This window comes from Pteropus medius, unplaced genomic scaffold (genome assembly GCF_902729225.1).
Source record: "Pteropus medius unplaced genomic scaffold, Ma_sr-lr_union100, whole genome shotgun sequence".
Taxonomy (NCBI): domain Eukaryota; kingdom Metazoa; phylum Chordata; class Mammalia; order Chiroptera; family Pteropodidae; genus Pteropus; species Pteropus medius.
The window spans coordinates 14,103,753-14,122,928 of NW_024349804.1; the positions used below are offsets into that span (position 1 = coordinate 14,103,753).

The following is a 19,176-nucleotide window of genomic DNA, read 5'->3' on the forward strand; positions in this document are numbered from 1 at the left end:
GACTCCGCTCGTGGGGCACAGCCTGCAGCCTGGGGTCTTCCTTCACCAGCACCCCCAAGTTCTCTTCCGGTTCTCTCCGCGGCAGGATCCCCCCGCGCTTCCTGCATCCCACGACTTCCTCTTTCTTGGTTTCCTTGCTGTTTGCTGGAGCCCGCCCTCGAGCAGCTTCCTGAGAAAGGGCACAGGGATGTAAATTTTGAGCCTCATCATTCTGAAAATATCTTTCTTCTCTCGACTAAGAGTGGGGCTGAGGATCAAATCCTAGCTAGAAGGTTGGGAATTATCTTCCGGCCCCGAGTGTTGCCGCTGAGGCGTCCGACCCTAGTGGCTTCTGCTCCCCGTCCCCCTCTGCGCCGCTGGGCCGTCCCCCCCGGCTCCCGCGTCCTGACAGCCCCTCCGCGTGCCCTTCGGATGCGTTTCCATTCTTGATCTGAGCAGCGAGTGGGCCCTTTCGCTCTGGACACTCAGGTTTCAGTCCCACGAAATGTCTTCGATGATCTTTCGCTATTCTCGACCCTCCCGCTCTCTTTCTGGAACTTCTATGACGTAGCCGTTACGTTTCCTAGCTAGGTTCTCTAATACTTCCCTCTTCTTTTTCTCGACTTTTTGCCCTACTTTCTGCACGACTTCTTCAGTCTCATTTCCAACTCTTCTACTGAGTTTTCCATCTTCACGATCATATCTTTAATTTCCAAGTGCTCTTTGTATTCTGTAAATGTCCCTTTCTAATAACACCGAGTTCTTGTTTCATGGATACGAAGTTTCTCTTTTCGTGCCGAGGATATCGGTGACGTTTCCCCATCTTCTGGGGCACGGTCTTTCTTTCCTCCCAGATGCTCTTTCTGTTTTGTCTCATCTTCCACGTTACCGGCGTCCCTCGGACACCTGGTCCCCCTGGCTGGCTGCTCAGGCTGGGCGGTGGGACTCGTGGGCAGGGCTGGCTGACTGTGACCTTTACCGTGCAGTGGCCTGGCAGGACATGGCCGCTAGGATCTCCTGGTTGACCAGACTCCCCAAAGAAAACACCTCTGACGACCTGCCTGGAGGGGACAGGCCGGCCTTCCAGTGTCCTGGGCGCCGAGGACAGGGCTGGGGGCTCGGCATTCAATGTGCATTAGACTCTTGTTTCTATCACGGACCCTCCACCGCGTCCGGGCCTGACGTCCCCCAATCCAGAGGCCCTCTGTCTGGCCCACGCCGGGGGAGAGTGTGGCCTGGCGGGCAGGCCCAGGGACCCAGCTATGGGCAGGGGCTGTGGACGGTCCGATTCTCTACCACGTTCCCAGCCAGCCCTGCGTGCTCTGTCTCCGCTCCACTCCTGCTTCTTCGAGGTCCCCAGGGCCATCGACCCGAGTCTCAGCCCCTTACTCGTTTCCTTACGCACTCCCACCCCGCCTTCCTTTCCCCGTTTTCTCAATCTGCAATTACTCTCTTTTGGAAGCGAGTCTGTCTCTGCCACGGCGGCGTTGGCCCGTGACCCCCAACCTGCCTCAGCACCCAGTTTTCAGCAGAAGGTGCGAGCACACTGGGCATTTGCTGTGCTGACTTCCAACGCCCCAACGCCCCACAAGGCAGGCGTTGTTGGTCTGCTGTGCCTGCTCCACACCTCCAGAACCCCGGAAGCCCAAAGTGTTTTTCTTAAAGTTGGCGCAAAATCTGACTTGATTAGCTGTAAGGCTTTTCCTGTTTTTTTTTTTCTCCACAGTCATCCCATTCATCGTGGTCGCCTGCCCGTCTTTGCAGAGATTTTGCAGCATCCGGTTTTGGGGGGGCCGTCCCTTGCCCCAGTGGGAACACTGGGGCACGCACTATTAGTTTTCTGCCGCTGTGTAACAAAGTGCCACATGGTGAGTGGTTTAAAACGACACACGTTGATCGCATCGCATGGCTCCATGGGTTGAGAATTTAGAAGCAGCTTAGTGGGTGGCCCGCAGCCCCACGAGGCCACAGTGAGGATACTGGCTGGGGTCAGCAGGCGGGTCTGAGGCAGCTCATTTGCCCTGACAGGCGAGCTGATGCTGGCCGTTGGTGTGAAGCTTCAGCCCCTGCCACACGGTCCTCTGTCCTCCTGATGTGAATGTCCCCCAGAGCCAGCGATGCAAGAGAGGGCAAGGCAGCAGCCACATGTCTTTTGTCACTGAGCTACAGGTCACATGCGTCACTCTCGGTCACACAGGTCAGCCCCATGTAGTGTGTCAGGAGCGTGAACACCTCTCTAAAATCCAAAGCCTCATTTCAAAACACACGTGCCCTCCAGTGTGTTGAATGAGAACTGGGGCGCCCATTTTATAGGTGAGAAACAGGTTCAGGATGTTGACCTTGAAATTAAAACACTTATCAGCAAACATGGGTTTATTCGGGAATAGCAAAGAACTGCAATTTGGAGACACGCAAGCGTAGCGATAGGCCAGGCCAAGTCCAGCACACGAGAGGGATGTTTAATGGAGGGCAGGGAGGACGGCGGGAGGGCAGTCTGGAAAGAAAGTCCACTGGAGGAAGCGGGGTTCACAGCGATGACGGTCTTTCGCTGGCTGAGTGGCTGGGGAGCTGATCTCTTGTAGGGAGCACATCTGGGAAATCTTCACTTACTGTCACCGATAGTGACGAAGATTATGACAGAGACCGCAGGAGCCTGTGAGAGGTGCGCTTGTGCTGTCTGCGCTCTCAGAGCCGGCGGGGAGAAGTCTGTGCTTACAACAGAGCCGTGTGACAGCCCTGCCCTTAACTTCCTGTCCCCTCCATGAAGTGGCTCTTCCATCTTTGTCTCGTTCCGTGTCTGCAGCATGTGTCTCGCAGAGTGCGCACATATTAGATTGAAAAACTTTCTTTTTCCCAAATAAATCCCTTTTGGTGGTGAAACGCCTAGATGATTTCCTTCCGCAGTCGACACTAGGTCCCCGCAAACTGCGACTTTCAGGGAAACGACGTGTCGCGAAACCAGTCTGCCCCAGGCTCTTCCGTGTCGACAGGAGCTACGTTGCCAGCATGTCTGGTCACAGAAACGCGACCAAACTTCGAAGCGGAGCCCCCGAACCCTGCTCAGGTGGAACACCGGTCAGCGGGAGCTGCGTACGCGCTGAGAACGGCCGATGAAGCGCGAAGGCCGTCGGCTCCCGACGCGCTCATTCCGGTCAGCGCCGTGGGCGGCCCGTCCAGCCCGGCAGCCCAGGGCGCCGGGGGCACCCACCCCGGACGGGACGCCCTCCCGCCACAGGGCCACGAGCCCACGTCCACTCTCGCTCCCACGGGGACAATGCTGGGGAGCGGGAGGACCCACACAGAGGAGGACAACGAAGGGGCCACATATGAAACCTGACGAGCTCAGGGGAGGCGTGTGGCGGGCCCTACAAACCCAGAGACCGAGACTAACCACACGGGATGGCTGAGCAAAGAACGCCTGCCTAACTGCTCACGCGGGCAGTCCCGTCCCAGGCCTGCGGCGTCCTTGACAAAGGTCAGTCTTTGGCTTTGAAGTTGTCTGTTGTCTAGTGCATCTAAGGTGACAGACCTTGGAAATGCTGGAGTCATTTTCTTTTGCAGACCCCTCGAAGGCGCGACCTCCGCACCAGAGCAGGGGACCGCGGCCCCTTTCGTTGTTTTGCCCCCAATGCCATCTCTCTGTGCTGCAAATATTACTACCCTTCACCCGCCGGGGGGACAGAAGTGCCGTCTCTCTGTCTGCTTCGTCTCCAGTCCCAGAGCTTCCCCGCTTTGCTTCCTCCAGCCCCCTAATCTGCCCCCCGCGGATGTCACGAACCCCGCTACGTCTCCTCCTTTCATTCTAATGGATAAAACGAGCTGCAGAACCGCCATTCTCCGGGGCGTTTTCTCAATGCGTGGAGCTCTTGCTTGCCAGCAATTTTCAGTTTGGCTGAAATAAACTCATCAAAGTTCCCAAGTTTAGACAGCTTCTTACGCCAGCACAGACATGGGGGGATGTTAATTCCGCGGACAGTGGCCCCGCAGGGAGACCTGTTCTCATCACCGTCATAACAAACAGGAAGGCGCCGCCCGAGGACCAGCTGCGCGTCTTTCCCTGTCAGGCCTGAGTCCAGGATTCTGCAGCTGGGACCTGTGACAGTTCTTCCTGCGACTGGGATCCAGCGGCACTGTGTGAGAGCTCCCCCTTCTGGCCTGGGGACTCCGTTTTAGTGAGGTTTCCTTTCATTAATTTTCACAGTGACCTGCCCCAGGCAGGGTACACTTAAAGCAGCAGCAGCGAGGTGTCACCCCAGCCCTAACAGCTCTGGGGCCAGTGCTCTTTCTTTTCTCCACCAGGGCCTCAGCGGGCTCGTAGGTGTCACTCCCAACCTTGGGCGGGCACTGCGCGCGCCCGGCTCTGGTCCCCACGCACCCCTCCCGGGTAGGCGGGGCGCTGGCTCTGACGTAGGGTGAGGAGCGAGCGCCAACGAGCTTTGCCGACACACCTCTCCGGTTCCAAAAGCCTGTGTGACTTTACCCTGGGCTCGGCCCACGCTCGGGGGTGGTACAGAGCAAGGGGCGAAGCACGACGCTACTCTCAAGGGACAGAGAGGGGACAGGGCACACGCGCCTGGCGGCGGCGGCGCTAGCGCGGGAGCGAAGCTTTGAAAGGCTGCAGGTGTGCTTGGGCATCGTCGTGGGGAAAACTTGGACTTTGAAAAGAAAGTCGCCGTGGAGCCACGGAAAAACACTCGGAGCTGGTCCGGGAAGTTGAGACAAGGAAAGGGATGTTGAGAAGCGAGGGCCGAACCCCCATCCCTCCTTCTGCTCCAAGAATAATGCTTTCGCGCGGAGCGAGGGCACGCGCGGCCGGGCACTGCCGTGAGCCCCGGGTGCGTAGGGCACCTCCCCGGGCTCAGGCTTGGACCGTGGCCCTTTTCCTGTTGCTCCAGGTGGTCACGCTCAGGCAGACGCTCGGGTCGTCTTTGATCCCCTTCCTTTTCCTCCCACCGGTAGCTGCATCAGAGGCCGATCAATACCTCGCCTGACCCGGCCGGCTCTCCGACGGCTCCTCAGATGCGGAGGTGCGGGCCGCTGGGACGAGCCAGGGGCCTGCGGGCCGGCGAGCCACAGGGCGGGGGCGGGGCCTAGTGTGGGGCGTGGCCGGGCCCTCAGCGCTGGGCGTGGCCGGGCTCGCGGCGGGGGGCGGGGCCGAGCGTTGAGCGTGACCGGGCTCCGGGCGGCGGCGGGCGGGGCGCGCCGGTTAAAGTTCCGGGGAGGGGGACAGCCCGCCCAGGCCAGCGCGGAAGTGATCGGTGGGCGGCCGCGCGCCCTCCTGTCCGGGCCGCAGACATGTCGTCTGAGGACGCGGGGTCCGGCGGGCGGGAGGGCGCCCCGCGCGCGGCCGCCGCGCTCTGCGGCCTGTACCACGAGGCCGGGCAGCGGCTGAGGCGCCTGCAGGACCAGCTGGCCGCCCGAGACGCCCTCATAGAGCGCCTCCGCGCCCGCCTGGCCGCGCTCGAGGGGGACACGGCGCCGTCGCTCGTGGACGCGCTGCTGGAGCAGGTGGCGCGCTTCCGGGAGCAGCTGCGGCAGCGGGAGGGCGGCGCCGTGGAGGCCGCGCTGCGCCAGGTGCGCCGCCGTGCTGGCTGTGAGGGGCGTGTGTCCCCTGCTTTTGAACGGGGTGTGTGGCCGTATTGGCTTCTGAGGGGTGTGAGGTCCACTTTGGGTCTAAGGGATGTGTCTGTGTTGGTTCTCCTTAAAAGACTTATTTAAACGTAGTTGGTACACAGTAGCTTAGTTAAGCTGTAGGACCATCTGCCGCTGGCACACCTGGCCCCGCGTTAGTTTCCCCTTCGCCCTTCTCACCCAGCCCTCCACCCCCCCTCCCATCTGGCAACCATCAATTTGTTCTCTGTAAGTGTATTTGCTTTGTTGATTTTGTTTAGTTTGCATACGAGTAAAGCTGTATGATGTGGGTCTTTCTCTGACTTATTCACCTGGCATAATGCCCTGCCAGATGTTTTGCTAGGCCCTGGCAGTGCAGAAAGGATCAAGAAAGGCAGACTTCTATTTTCACGAAGCTCGTATCCTAGTTGAGCAAACAGACGTAGAAATAATTATTGCGTTTGTGAAAAATATGTAGGACAGATGTATCACGTCGCAAGTTTTATGTTGTGATGAACGCAGGATTTAACGTGTATAAAGTACGTAGCATACTCTCGCACATAGTTGGTGCTCAGATGTGGCATCTGCCGTTGCCATTCAGGTGTTTACTGAGCTTGCATTTATGGGCACCTTCCTGTGGGAGTGGAACGTGTGTGAGCACTTGGGTTATGTCTCTCCATCTCTGCCAATAGCGAGTACAGTACATCCATTTCACAAGGACGTGCACAGTATCAGAGTTGTGCCAGGCTCCGTAGAAGTGTTAATCCAGTGTAATTAGAGTGCAGAGTCTGTAGAGAGTAACACAGGAAGTGGCCGTAAAGTTAGTTTGGGGGCAAACTGTTGACGACCTTTATTTACTACGTTATGGTGTTAACGGCACATTCTAACTAGCACTAGGCTAGGAAGGCAGAGATGGTGGTCAGGATGCAATTCTTGCCCTTCAAACTGTGGATCACACACGCACGTCAGTGGTCACCCCTTGAAGCAAGTCGCGAAAGGGGGTGGAGGGATGTGCAGCGGGGAAGGGATGAAGAACGAGCCGGAACTAAGGCAGCTTAAGTTTCCACACCGTAACGCTGCTGCTCTCGTTAATTTTGTTCTTTAGATACAATTGACATGAAACATGCTAGTTTTAGATGTACAACATAATGATTCGATATTTGTATGTATCGTGAAATATTCACCACAATAAATCTAATTGACATCCATTGATCGATTTTCGTAGGTTTAACCATCCTTACATTCCAGGAAAAAAATCCTACTTGGTCACGGTGCATAATCCTTTTGCTGTGCTGCCGAATTTGGTTTGATGGTGCTGTGCTGAGAATTTTTGCATCAGTGTTCACGGGGGATATCGCGCTGCGATTTTTGTGTAGTGTCTCTGTCTCGCTTTGGTATCAGGGTAATGCTGGCATCATCAAAATAGTTAGAAAGTGTTCCCTCCTCTTTTGGGGGAAAAACGTTAGAAAGATTGGTATGAATTCTTTAACTATTTGGTAGAATTCACCTGAGAAGCCATCAGTTCCAGGACTTTTTGGTGGGGGGGGGCGAAGATTTTTGATTACTAACTCAACCTCCTTGGCAGTTAAAGGTCTATTTAGTTTTTCTCTTTCTCTGTGGTTGAGTCTTGGTAGGCTTTGCTTCTAAGAGTTTATTTCATCTGGGTTATCCAGTTTGCTGCCGTACAGTTGTTCATCACACTCTCTTATAATCCTTTTTATTTCTGTAGAATCGGTAGTACTGTCCCTACTTTCATTTCTGATTTTAGTAGTTTGAACCATGTTTCTTTTTTTCTTAGTCTCAATTTCGTTGACCTTTTTGAAGAACCAACTTTTGGTTTCTCCATTTCACTTATTTCTGTTCTGATGTTTATTAGTTCCTTCCTTCTGCTAGCTCTGGGTCTAGTTTGTTCTTCTCGTCCTAATTCCTTAAGTTGTAAAGTTAGGGATGTTGCTTGGTGACCTTTCTTGTTTTTAAATGTGTTTATAGCTCTAGATTTTCTCTTTAACAAGCTTTCACTGGGTCCTATTAAGTTCTATTATGTTGTGTCTTCATTTTTATTTATCTCTAAGTGTTTTCTGGTTTCCATGCAATTTCTTCTTTGGTCCATTGGTTTAAGAAGAGTATGCTATTTCCTCAATTTTGTGAGTTTTCCAGGTTTACCTCTGTTGTTGGTTTTTATCTTCATCCTGTTGTGGAGATGATACTTTGTATGATAACTATCTTTTAAAATCTGTCAAGCCTAAACATGCGTCCTAACATATGGTCAGTGCCAGAGAACGTCCCGTGTGCACTTGAGGAGAAAGGGCTGTCTCGGGCTTTCACCTGTTTGATCATCTTATGTCTTGGTGTTGGTCTTTTTCAGTTCATCTACTTGGAGAGTGTTGAGCTTCCTGAACGTTTATATTCGTATCTTTCACAGACTTGGGGAAGGTTTGTCATTGCTTCAGACATGTCTGCCTCTCTCTCCTTTTGGGACTCCCACTGGGTATGTGTTGGCCTGCTCGCTGGTGTCCCACCGATCACGTTTCTTCAGTCTGTTTTCTTTCCGTTCCTCAGCCTCGATCATTTCCATTGTCCTGTCCTCAAGTTTGTTGCTTCTTCTGCCTGTTCAGATCTGCCTTTGAGTCTCTCTAGTGGATCTTTAAGTTATTGTACTTTCAGCTCCAGAACTTTTTTAGGTTTTCTCTGTTCATATCTCCATTTCGTCTGCACACTGCTTTCTTGACTCTGTCCACACCTTTTAGTTCTTCGAGCGCCTTTAAGACGGTCGTTTAACGCCCTCGTCTGTAAGACCTGCCATCGGATCTTTTTCAGGGACGGCTTCTGTCGTTTCCTTTGAATGGCCACGTCTTCCTGTCTACATGCCTTGTGGTTTTTGTTACAGACAACACTTGGGTCTAATAACGTGGCATCTCTGGGAGTCAGACACTTCTCCCTCCCAGGGTTTTGTTGTCGTTTCTTTGTCGTCGGGTGTCTCTGTGCCAAGGACCTGCCTGAGAACTGACTTAAGGTTTCCTCAGGTCTTTCAGAGCCCGCACCTGTCCCTGGTCACCCGGAGTCACTGTCTGATTCCCCCTCATCTGCAGCTGCTTTCGAATGTGTTTGTCTTTAATGTCTGGCTTCCAAAATGGGAAAAAGAAAAACGAAAAGGGACAAAGGGGGTGCCAGCCCTTTAAGTCCCACGAAAGTCACTTCGGCTGGAAGGGGAGGGACTCGCACCAAGGGGGCAGGGCAAGAACAGTGGCTCCCTGCCTCCCCGCCTGCACCTGTCATCAGAAGCAGCAGTCGCCCCTCGGAGCACGGATCCCGGTGTTTGGAGGACTCTTTTCTGTCCACCGGGCCCCTGCGGTATGGGCTGCTCCAGGAACACGTGGGTGGCTGCTGCCGCGGTGGGTGAGGGGCACGTGCTGACTTTTGTGGACTTTGTCATGGCGGCCCGGGCAGACTAATACAGGGACGAAGGCCTAGAGACTGTGCCTCTTATTTTGAAGGCTGGTCCACAGACTATTAATAGAATTGTTTATATGTTTGTGTCCTGCGCCTGGAGCTGTGGACCCGTGGGTCCCAGTGACAGGCCCTCCCAGGGGATGTCAGCCCATTTGCTGACTTCCGTGCTTCCTGTCTGTGGGTGCAAGCCAAGAAACTGTCACTAACTGGACAAGGGCACTTGACGGATGAGCCACCACATTCCTCCAGCTTTAGGAGATGGGAGCCGCCTCGGGCGCGCGGGGACCACAGGCTGGGTGTGCGCGAGGCTCAGCCTCAGCCGCCCGTGCCGAGGTCGCCACGGGCACTGAGAAGTTCCGCAGGAGACCAGCCTTCGTCGGTACTGTCATCTCTAGAATTCCCGTCTGCACTCATACCATGTTTGTATATACGCGGGTGTTGTTTTACACATAGACGTACTTACGCTGAGTGAACTTCAGCATCAGATAGACACGTTTCTGCCATGCTGCTAAAACCAGATTTTGGTTTGAAAACTTTAGATGTGATGACAGTGCACTCAGGGCACTTCTCCTTGGCACTGTTTCCTCTGCGCACGGCCGAGCCCCTGGCGCGGTCACCAGGCTGGCTGGGCCAGCGAGGCAAACGGGTTGGCGACCCAGGCACTCCATCCCACCAGCACCAAAGCTGCAGGGCTAGCCGAGAACGGGGCCAGGTGAGGGGTGGCCGTGGGGCAGCCTCCTGCTGCGCTGTCCAGAGTAAGGACGTGGGACAGGGCCCTCGGCCAGCTAGTAACGCCTTCAGAAAGTGGTCAGTTTTTAAAGAAAACAAATTCAGGGCCAAGACACAGGCCTGGATTTGCGCAGTCAGGTTCAACACCACACACGCCACCAGCGGCGAGGCCTGAGATTCCCTGGGAGTTGGCGTTCTGTGCCGTTTATAGCGTTTATGTTGCGGCCGTCGTCGGTTCCCGCATGGGTAAGTGCCCCATCATACTGGGTCTGGATGTGGCATCCAAGGAAAGTGGGGACGAGGGGACACCTAGAAATTTCTGGAGAGAGGGGGCGAGATTTCCAGGTTTGCGGGGCACTTGGTCAGGTGATGTGGTCACAGGCCATCACAGAGGCACAGGGCAATTGTGTGCAGGGGTGGCCCCACTGTCTGGCCCACCCAGCCATGCGACTTTCGGGCATTCCCCAGGTGTCTGCAGAGGACAGGAAGCAGCTGTGCATCCATCCATCCACGTGTAAATCCCAGGCCACCAGTAAGGACGAGGCAGGTGGGATAAGGTCCCTCGCCAAGGAGGGGAAAGCAAGGCAAGGAACAGCGTTGCTGTAGGACCCATTTGTGTAGAGACATGTGTTCTAGGTGCTTAGAATGTTCTGGAAAGGTTAGTGGCCACAGAGTGAATAGTAGCTGCCTCTGCAGAGTGGAGCTGGAGACGGAGGAGGGGCCGGTGGGAAGAACGGAATTTAAGGTTTCGTTTTCTCTTCCGTATGTTTGAATTTTGTGCGTGTTTTTGTTTTCAAACATTTAAGGGAATGACCACTCAGGGTCCCTTAGTAGTACTGCCCAGTTTCTCATTTCACTGAGAAGTGCTAAGAAGTCCCTGGTCCCTGCTCATAGGGGCCACACCCTCTTCCCTCCACTTCCTCCCCAGGAAGCTCAGGGGGAACAGACTGCTCTCCCTGCTGTGCCTCCCTGAGGCGCTGTCTATGCCGGAGCTTTGAAAATGGGAAATTAGGGCCACTAGAGCAAATTGTAATTTTAAGTACTTTTTTTTTTTAAAGAAGTAATTGCAGGTGCGTGTATTTGTTTCCTAGAGCTGCAGTGATAAGTACCTTTGTGGCTAAACTGGGGGCTTAAAACCACAAAAACTAAATCTTTCACAGTTCCAGAAGCCTGAGATGTGGGAGTTGCGGGCCGGGCTCCCTCTGAGGCTCTGGGGGAGGGTCCTTCTCAGCCTCTGTCAGCCATCGGGTGGCTGCCACCCTTGGGGCGTCCTTGGGCTCACAGCTGTGCTTCCGTCTTCACACGGCCTCCTGTCACGTGCTCAAGCTCCTCTCTTTACAAGGACACTAGGCACTGGATGAGGGTCCATTTCAGCCCAGTTTGACTTCATCCTAACTAATTCCATCTGTAGAGACTATTTCTAAATAAAGTCACATTCCCAAGGATGCGGGACAGGGACATACCTTTTGGGGGCCACCGGCCACAGTGGGGTTTCTACCCTTCCCATCAAGAGTGTCTGGAAGGGCCGCCCATCACGTCTACAGGTGTGAGCTTGCTCGTGAAGACAATGTCAGGTGAAGTTTAGGAGTTTTATCCTGAAAACTCCAGACCCCGACCTCTGAACGAGTGTGCGTGTTTGTCGTCACTGACGGTCCATGTCAGCTTCCTTTTGCTCTATGAAAGTTTGTCTCCGATGTGGCTTTTAATCAAGTAACTGATTTTTAAATCTTCCACTTAGGAAATCGAGAGACTGTCTGAGCAGCTTGAAGAAAAAGAGAGGGAGACGCAGCGGCTGCGTGGCCAGCCGGGGCTGGAGCGGGAGCGGGAGGTGGCGCTGCTGCGGGGGCGCGTGGCCGAGGAGGAGCGGGCCCGGGCCGCCAGCGTCCTTCTGTGCCGCTCGCTGGCCGACGAGACTCAGCAGCTGCGGAGGACTCTGGCCGCCACCGCCCACATGTGCCAGCATCTGGTCAAGTGTCTGGATGAACGACAGCACGTGCAGGGGGACGCGCGAGAGAGGAGCCCTGAGGTAGGACGCGGTGCAGGCAGGTCACAGTGGGGACGTCCTGGGGTGGGGCGGCGTCCCTCGGCATCACAGAGCTCGGGAACCCACTTCCGTCCCCACGGACGAGGCAAAGCCCGCCATGCAGTGGGTCCTGCAGGGTGGCGGAACTTGCAAAGTGTGACAGAGCAGGCGGCCCGCTTCAGCAGCCGCCCCCAGGAGACAAGGCACTTAGGTCCCGTCCGCCGTAGCGGAGGACGCGGCAGCCCCCCGAACCGCCTGCGAGCGCAGCTTTCCTGGGCCCCGGCGTCCGCGGGAGCCAGGCGGGCTGCCATCTCTGAAGCCGGCTTGGGCGCGTCGGGGCCGGCAGCACGGCCTGCCGTGACGGGGAGACCTGCTTATCCTCGGGGCTCCAGCCCCTCGTGAGCCGGGTGAGGGTGTGCGGGGCACGTGTTCCGGGTGGGCCCCAGCCAGGTCGCGTCTGGTCTGTGGCTCCAGCAGGGCTGGCGGGAGGGTTTCAGCACCGGGAACCCCACCAGGTCATCCCGGGGGGTCCTGGGGGCGCATCGGGAGCCGAGCGAGCAGAGTGGCGGTTGCCTGGCCGCACTGGGCTGGCACCGCGGTGACCCCCAGGCCGCCTGTCCCACCTGGGCGGATTCCACGAAAAGGGAGCCTCAGGAAGACGAGTGTTTCAGAAAGGAGAGAACGTGTGGCCTGGGAGGGCGGTGTGCGCGGCAGACTGAGTCACGCCGTCAGCTCCCTCTGGGGATCCGAAAGGAGCCACACGTGGTGGGCGGCCTGGGCGGGTGCGGGCCCTGCAGCGGGGGCTGGCAGCATTTCGTGTCTCAGTCAGTGTCATTTCCCAGCTCTGGACTCAGCTGAGTCACCTGGGGCTTCCCCAGTGCCAGCTGGGTTAGGACACGCACTTCCTTTGTCATTTGAGGGGAATTCGCAAAAACAGTCAGCGGCATCCGGTGAGCTGCAGTGGTAAATGCTAGGTCTGCCGGCCACTGTTGGGGTCGCTTTGGGGTGTGGCTTCCAGGCGTGGTTCCCCTGACACCATGTGTGGGGGGCACATTGCCGAATACAGATCACTGAGGTTGAGCCTGCCTGTTGCGGGCTTGGAAGGAGGAGAGTGGGTGCACGGCCACTCTGCGGCCGGCCGCTGTCCGGTGCAGTGCCATCAGGCTTCCTGCCCCCAAGTCCGCGGGGAAGGGTGTCTGGCTTGGCCCCAGTGTGTGTGTGTGTGTGTGGGGGGGGGGATGAGGTCGTGGCTCTCCCCACTGTTTCTTGCTTTGCCTCTCTCTTCAATCGCACGCAATAACACCGCTACCTATGGCACCTGTGACCTGTCTCTGGGTTCCTTCCTTCTTGCCGCACATGACTGTCACATGTGGTGACCCACTGTCTTCTCTGTCCCTTTCTCATGCAGCCACACTGTCCAGGCAAGGATGCCTCTGTCCAGGTGGCGGTGGAGAAGTTACAGGAGGAAAACCGACTGTTGAAACAGAAAGTGACTCACGTGAGCGTCTGCCATTCGTTCGGGAAGAAGCCCCCTTATGAACTCAGGGTCCATGCTCAGGGCTTGTCCCCGTTCTCAGGCCACTTGGGCAGATACACACGGTCCTCAGAAACATGACTTTTTCACCTGAAAGGACACCCGTAGCCCGTCCTGTCACTTTCTATCCCTAGTTAATTCACGCATCAGTAAAGGGGGGACAGGAATTAGTGTCCAGTGCAGCTTTTAAGGCAGAAAACCGGCACCGAGTCCACCCGTAAGAGGCTGTTTGTGGGCAGACGAGGGGACACCGTGGCCACTCGCGAGAAGCGGTGTCATGGTTGACAGCAGAGCGAGCGCGGCCGGCCCCGTGGCTCACAGGTGCTGTGGCGGCCTTCTCCTCAGGTGGAAGACCTCAACGCCAGGTGGCAGCGCTACGACGCCAGCAGGGACGAGTACGTGAGGGGGCTGCAGGCCCAGCTGAGGGGGCTGCAGGTCCCCCCGGGGCCCCCGGGGCCCGCGGGGCCCTCCGCCCCCGAGCTGCTGAGGAAGGAGGTCTCCCGCCTCAACGTGCAGCTGGAGGCGCGCATGAGCGAGTGCGCGGCGGCGCGGCGGGAGCTGGCGGCCACGCGCACGGCCCGCGACGCCGCGGTGGAGCGCGTGCAGATGCTGGAGCAGCAGGTGCGCGGCCGGCCGGGGGCGGCCGAAACGGGCGCGGTCGTCCTCCTCCTGGGGGCAGGGGTGGCGTGGCCTAGTGACAGCGGAGTGTGCCGTGTCCTTTCAGATTCTCGTGTACAAGGACGATTTCACGTCGGAAAGGGCGGATCGGGAGCGCGCTCAGAGCCGCGTCCAGGAGCTCGAGGGGAGATTGGCGGCCCTGCAGCGCACGGCGTCCCGCAGACAGGTGGGCGCGGCGCTTCTTCCGTTCCACGACCTGCAAGCCCCGTGTCTGCCGAGACCCCGATTTCCGCTGGGGAGAGCCGCCCGAGTTATGGTGGCGGAAAACTCCCCGATCCCCATGGGCCTGCGTGGGTGGGAGAGGTTGGGACGGCGCGTGGGACGGCAGAGGAGGCTGTGCTCAGGGCCCACTGGCCCCCAGGTAGCACGTTCCTGGGCTCCCTACTGGGAGCTCCCTTCATACGTGTCACCTGCTTGCTGTAAAGTGGGGACCCTGGTCACCCCATTGCACAGATGCAGTAATGAGACGCGTGGCACTCACGTGCCTCTCACTGCCCCCCCCTCACCCAGACCCAGACAGTCCCGGCAGGAACCTCAGGAGCTGGTTTCTGTAGCCACCGAGCGAGTCCTCCTCCCTTCCTCCCCCGGAGAAACCCTGGGACCCTGTGAGAACTTCTGTCCTGACAGACTGGACAGCAGTGGTAGCCTGGGGATGGCAGTGCCAGGGTTGAGCAGGGACCCTCAGCTGCCACCTTGCATGGCTGCCGGACCTTACTGGTGGCCTCTGCGTCCACCTGCACAAGGGGCGCTGGGGGTTGGGACGGCCGAGTCCACAGTGGTGGGCCTGGCGCGGCAGCTGTTCTCACTCTTCGGTGCAGAGGGCGGGGATGGTGCCTGAGGCTCCGAGCAGCCCGTGTGGTGTCCGCCCTGGACACTTGGCTCTCAGCCCCTGGCACTGGCCCCTGGTTAGTGACCTCCTGGCGTGTCCTTGGGAGGGGCGGCGTGCATATTCTGTGCTGGCCATGATTGCAAGGTGGCGTGTTACCTTGGACTGAAAGGCCATTAACGGTGCTCTCAGGATGGCCCCAGGCAGCGTCTCAGTGACTTGGGGCCAGTGACCAGGGCAGCCCCAGGCCGGGGGGCTGGGCCATTTGCAATAACTGGCCTCTGCGTCCCTCTCACCTGCAGCCTGTGGCCCCACCAACACTGGGAGCACTTGCTGTTGCTCAGCCCTGGTGACACACCCAGGGATAGTGGTGAAGGTGTGAGTGACGAGCCACAGTCTGGCGTGGAGTGGGGCACCGAGGCCAGCTGGGATGAGGGTCCCAGCCCTGGGCCACAGTGCTCACAACTCACGTCTGGGGCGTGTGCCGTGCCACACGGGGCACCGCTGTCACCACTGGAGGCCCTGCAGAGGGGGTGCAGGGAGCAGGGCACACTCACCCTGAACTTGCTGCCCCGTCTTCGAGGAGGCACATGGGACATGGCAGACACGACCCTCTGGGGCTGGGGCCTCGGTCAGGGGCGTGTGGGGACCTGGAGCGCCTCCTCGTTTGGGCTCGGTCACAGCAGGCAGCAAGGTGAGGGCTACAGGTCCCACTCGGGGCTGACGAACCTGAGTCCTGGCGCAGTGGCCCCGGTGCGGCCCCTGTGAGTGGCCCTTTGTCTTTCCAGGACTCCCGAGAGCCAGGCTCCTGCCGGATCCACACGGGGACCAACGCCAAGTTCCTAGAGACCGATGTTCGGGGGCTTTCGGCGCCTGGCAGCAAGCGGCCAGGGACTGAGTCCCAGTGGCTGGAAGCGCCCGTGGAGGGCGGGCACCCGGGGACGGCCCAGAGAGGCCAGGGGGACCTGCAGTGCCCACACTGCTTACAGGGCTTCAGTGACGAGCAAGGCGAGGAGCTCTTCCGGCATGTGGCCGAGTGCTGCCAGTGAGCCCCTGGAGGGGACCGGCCGGGCACCCTCGGCACGCAGTGTCAAGCCCCCGGAACAGGCCGAAGGTGCTTCTGACCGTTCGCCTGCTCCAGCCAGGAACAGACCAGGTCGCAGGGCAGGTCCAGTGGGCCGGAGGCTGGGTGGGGGTTGGGAGGCCCAGCTCTGCCTCTCGTGGAGTTTGGGTCCCCAGGCCATCAGGAACACTTGCAGGCCAACGTGACCTGGGAAGAGGTGGGCACCACGGGAGCCTTGTTTGGTTCCCAGGGTGGAAGCCGCAGCCCGGGGCCAGGTCCGCAGAGCTCGATGGTCAGGACCCGTCGTGGCCACAGCAGAGCCCTGTGCCTGCTGTGAGGTAGGCCGCGCTGGAAGTATCTGTCCCGTGCCCAGAGGCCGGAGCACATTAACTCCACAGTCACTTATTTTTGTAATAAATGTTTGTTACCGCGACCGCTGCGTCACGTTGGGGCTGGGCCCCGGGGCAGTGCAGAGCTCTCTGTCGGTCCGGTGTCAGGCCAGCTGGGGCGGAGAAACGCTCCCGTTGGCCACCGCCCAGGGGGCCGATAGGCGCACCTGCTGTCCCTCTTGCCTGGAAGAGATCGGTCTGGGGGGGGAGGTGCAGACAGACCCCGCCTCACCTCGAGTCAGAGGACGTCTGCAGACGCCCGTGTGCTGGCACTAGGGGGAGGGACGTCCCAGAGAGAAGGGAGCCACAGAAGGGGGACCCCTCGGACCCTTGGCTGACCCCAGAGGTGTGCCGAGCGTGCGGCTGCGAGGGTCCTGGGCAGAGAACGACGGCTGGGAGCAGATTTCAGCGACTCCATTGCAGGGTGACGGTTCTGAACTTGAGGCGCGAGGTCAGAGGGCTTGTAAACATCTCAGGTTTTTCTTTGAGACCCTGGAAGGGCCACATCTGAGGAGGAAGTTGACATCCTAGGACAAACTCGAGCAGCACACAGCTTCCGGGCAGCCCAGCAGGGACACACGTGCTGTTGGGACAGCCCGGGGTCCAGGGGGCCTCGTACAGACTGACCACGAGTCCAGTGTGCGATAGAAATACCAGGCGTGAAGGGTGCAGGCCGAATGAAGACACTTCCAGATACAGGCTAAAGGATTTATATCCAGATTGTACCATAAGAAATAACTACAGAGATTATTCAGGCTAAGGGAAATTATTCTGGATAAAAACAAGTATAGAAAGGAATGAAGAATGCAGGAATGGGTAAATATGAACGAATGCTGACTGTTTAAAACAACGTCTCAAGGTTTTAAAACATGCAGACGTGACCACAGGGCTCTCGAGGTGGGGGAGTTGAGGGTTTGTCAAACTTACGCAATTATAAGGTTTCTGCATTGATTTAAGATGGACTGTAATGGATTAAGGAATAATATGATCTCTAGAGTAACCACTAAAATAATAATAAAAATATTTAAGAAGTTAGAACAGAAGAATAATGTCCTTATTAACCCAAAGCAAGACAAGCTAGGAGAAGTCCAGGGAGAGAGGAGAGAGGAGACAATCCAGCCGGTCAGGACAGCAGACCCAGCCCAGCCGTGCCCCCAGTGACATTAAAAACAGATGGACCAAACGCTGACTGGAAGGCAATGACCGTCACACTGGATGACAGTAAGAAAGTCCCACCGATATGCTCAGTAGAAAAGATGCACTTTAAATATAAGAACACAGAATGGAGACGATAGAAGATGTTCTGTGCTGACGCTGGCCAAGGCAACGAGAGTGTCTGCATGATTATCGCACAGCGGACTTTAAGAAAAAATACTACTGGGAAGAGACATTACATGATAACAAAACGGTAACCTGAGAATGTAACATTCCTAAATTTGCATAGAGCTAATAACATAACTTAAAAATCTATGAAGCAAAAGGAGCACTAGACAAAGGCATAATCACAGAGATTGTAACATACTTCTCTTGGGAACTAAGAGAAGCAGGAAAAAACCCAGTAAGGCTACAGTAAGGGTGCATGGGACGCTTACCAAAGAGACAAATGCGTGGGCCACAGAGCAAGTCGCAACATGTTCCGCAGAACGGACTCGGTGAATGGATGTTCTCGGACCACAGCGAAATTAAACCACTTCGTAACAGGTAACTATCAAGTTTCCAGCACACTTCTAAATGATCCGTGGGCAAAGAAAGAACCATGGAAATTAGTAAATCGTTTAACTTAGTGAAAATGAAAATACAGCTTTAAAAAAAATGAGAGAATGCAGCCAATGCAGTGATTAGGGGAAATTTCATAGCTCCAAATGCATATATTAGAAATGAAGAAAGGTTGAAATTCAGTGATCCAAGTGCCCATCTCAAGAAGCCAAGAAAATAAGTGCAAATTAAACCCAAAGAAAATGGGAAGAAAGAATAAAAGAACATAATAAATCAATGAACTAGAAAGCAGAGAAAAATCTACAATGCCAAAAGTTAATTCTTTTAAATAGTAATTAAACTGATAAACCCCTATAGCATGACTGATCAAGAAAAAACACACTGCTAGTATCAGAAATGAAAGAGGAACATCGCTATAGATCTCATATTAAAAAGATAACATGAGTATACTATGAATACTTTATGCTAACGCATTTGACAACTTAGATGAAGTGGATAAAATCCTTGAAAAACACAACTTACCAAACTGACATAAACAGAAAATGTGAATAGCTCTATATCCATTAAATAAATTGAATGCGTAATTTAAAATCTTTCACAAAGAAAATTACAGGCCCAGATGACTTTACCGGTGAATTCTTCCACACATTTAAGAAAGATGTAACAGTCTGACATATACTCAGGAAACAGAATGCTTCCTTGACTCATGACACAAAAACCCAAGAAAGACGAGGCAAGACGATGACAGACCAAAAGTCTGAAACAAAATATTAACAAATTGAATTCAGCAATATAAAAAAGGTAATACCTCATAACTCTGGCATTTTTACTACAGGAATACGAGATTGGTTGACATGAAAAAGAAAACCCACTAACTAACTCGCCATAACAATAAGAAAACCTGTGTGATCATCCCAAGAGAAGTAGAAAAGGCACATGAAAAAATTCAGCACCTGCTCATAAAAACAACCAGCAAACTCGGAACAGAAGTAATTTCCTCAGTCTGAGGAAGGCGTACGTCCAAGACCCCGACCACTAACATCGCTCGTGCAACAGGGAACGCTGTCCCTGGCCCACACCGAAGCAAGGTGCCCACTGTCCCCACTGCACTTCAGCCCAGCGCAATAAGGCAAGGACAGAGGGACAGAAATCTAGGAAAGGAGAAATAAAATTCTCTTT

At 55.8% G+C, this 19,176-nt stretch overlaps 1 protein-coding gene across 3 annotated transcripts; it reads left to right on the forward strand.

Annotated features, from left to right (window-relative positions):
- Positions 1-1,726: 1,726 nt before the first annotated feature.
- Positions 1,727-16,325, forward strand: TNIP2 (TNFAIP3 interacting protein 2). 3 transcript variants are annotated; one of them, XM_039838282.1, is made up of 6 exons: positions 5,163-5,553; positions 11,507-11,794; positions 13,200-13,289; positions 13,671-13,946; positions 14,050-14,169; positions 15,618-16,325. In XM_039838282.1, exons 1-6 carry the CDS (start codon positions 5,275-5,277, stop codon positions 15,876-15,878), a joined length of 1,314 nt encoding a protein of 437 aa, XP_039694216.1. In that variant the 5' UTR covers positions 5,163-5,274; the 3' UTR covers positions 15,879-16,325. The 3 variants fall into 3 exon arrangements, with proteins under 3 accessions (XP_039694215.1, XP_039694214.1, XP_039694216.1); XM_039838281.1 differs by lacking the exons at positions 5,163-5,553; positions 15,618-16,325 and adding an exon at positions 1,727-1,847 and having other exon boundaries at positions 14,050-15,531; XM_039838280.1 differs by lacking the exon at positions 15,618-16,325 and having other exon boundaries at positions 5,148-5,553; positions 14,050-15,525.
- Positions 16,326-19,176: the final 2,851 nt, after the last annotated feature.

Excerpts from the sequence above, each read along its gene's own strand:
- TNIP2 (XM_039838280.1), top strand. The coding sequence starts at position 5,275 with ATGTCGTCTGAGGACGCGGGGTCCGGCGGGCGGGAGGGCGCCCCGCGC. Across the intron at positions 13,290-13,670 it reads TGAAACAGAAAGTGACTCAC|GTGGAAGACCTCAACGCCAG; the intron begins GTGAGCGTCTGC and ends CCTTCTCCTCAG. Across the intron at positions 13,947-14,049 it reads TGCAGATGCTGGAGCAGCAG|ATTCTCGTGTACAAGGACGA; the intron begins GTGCGCGGCCGG and ends GTGTCCTTTCAG.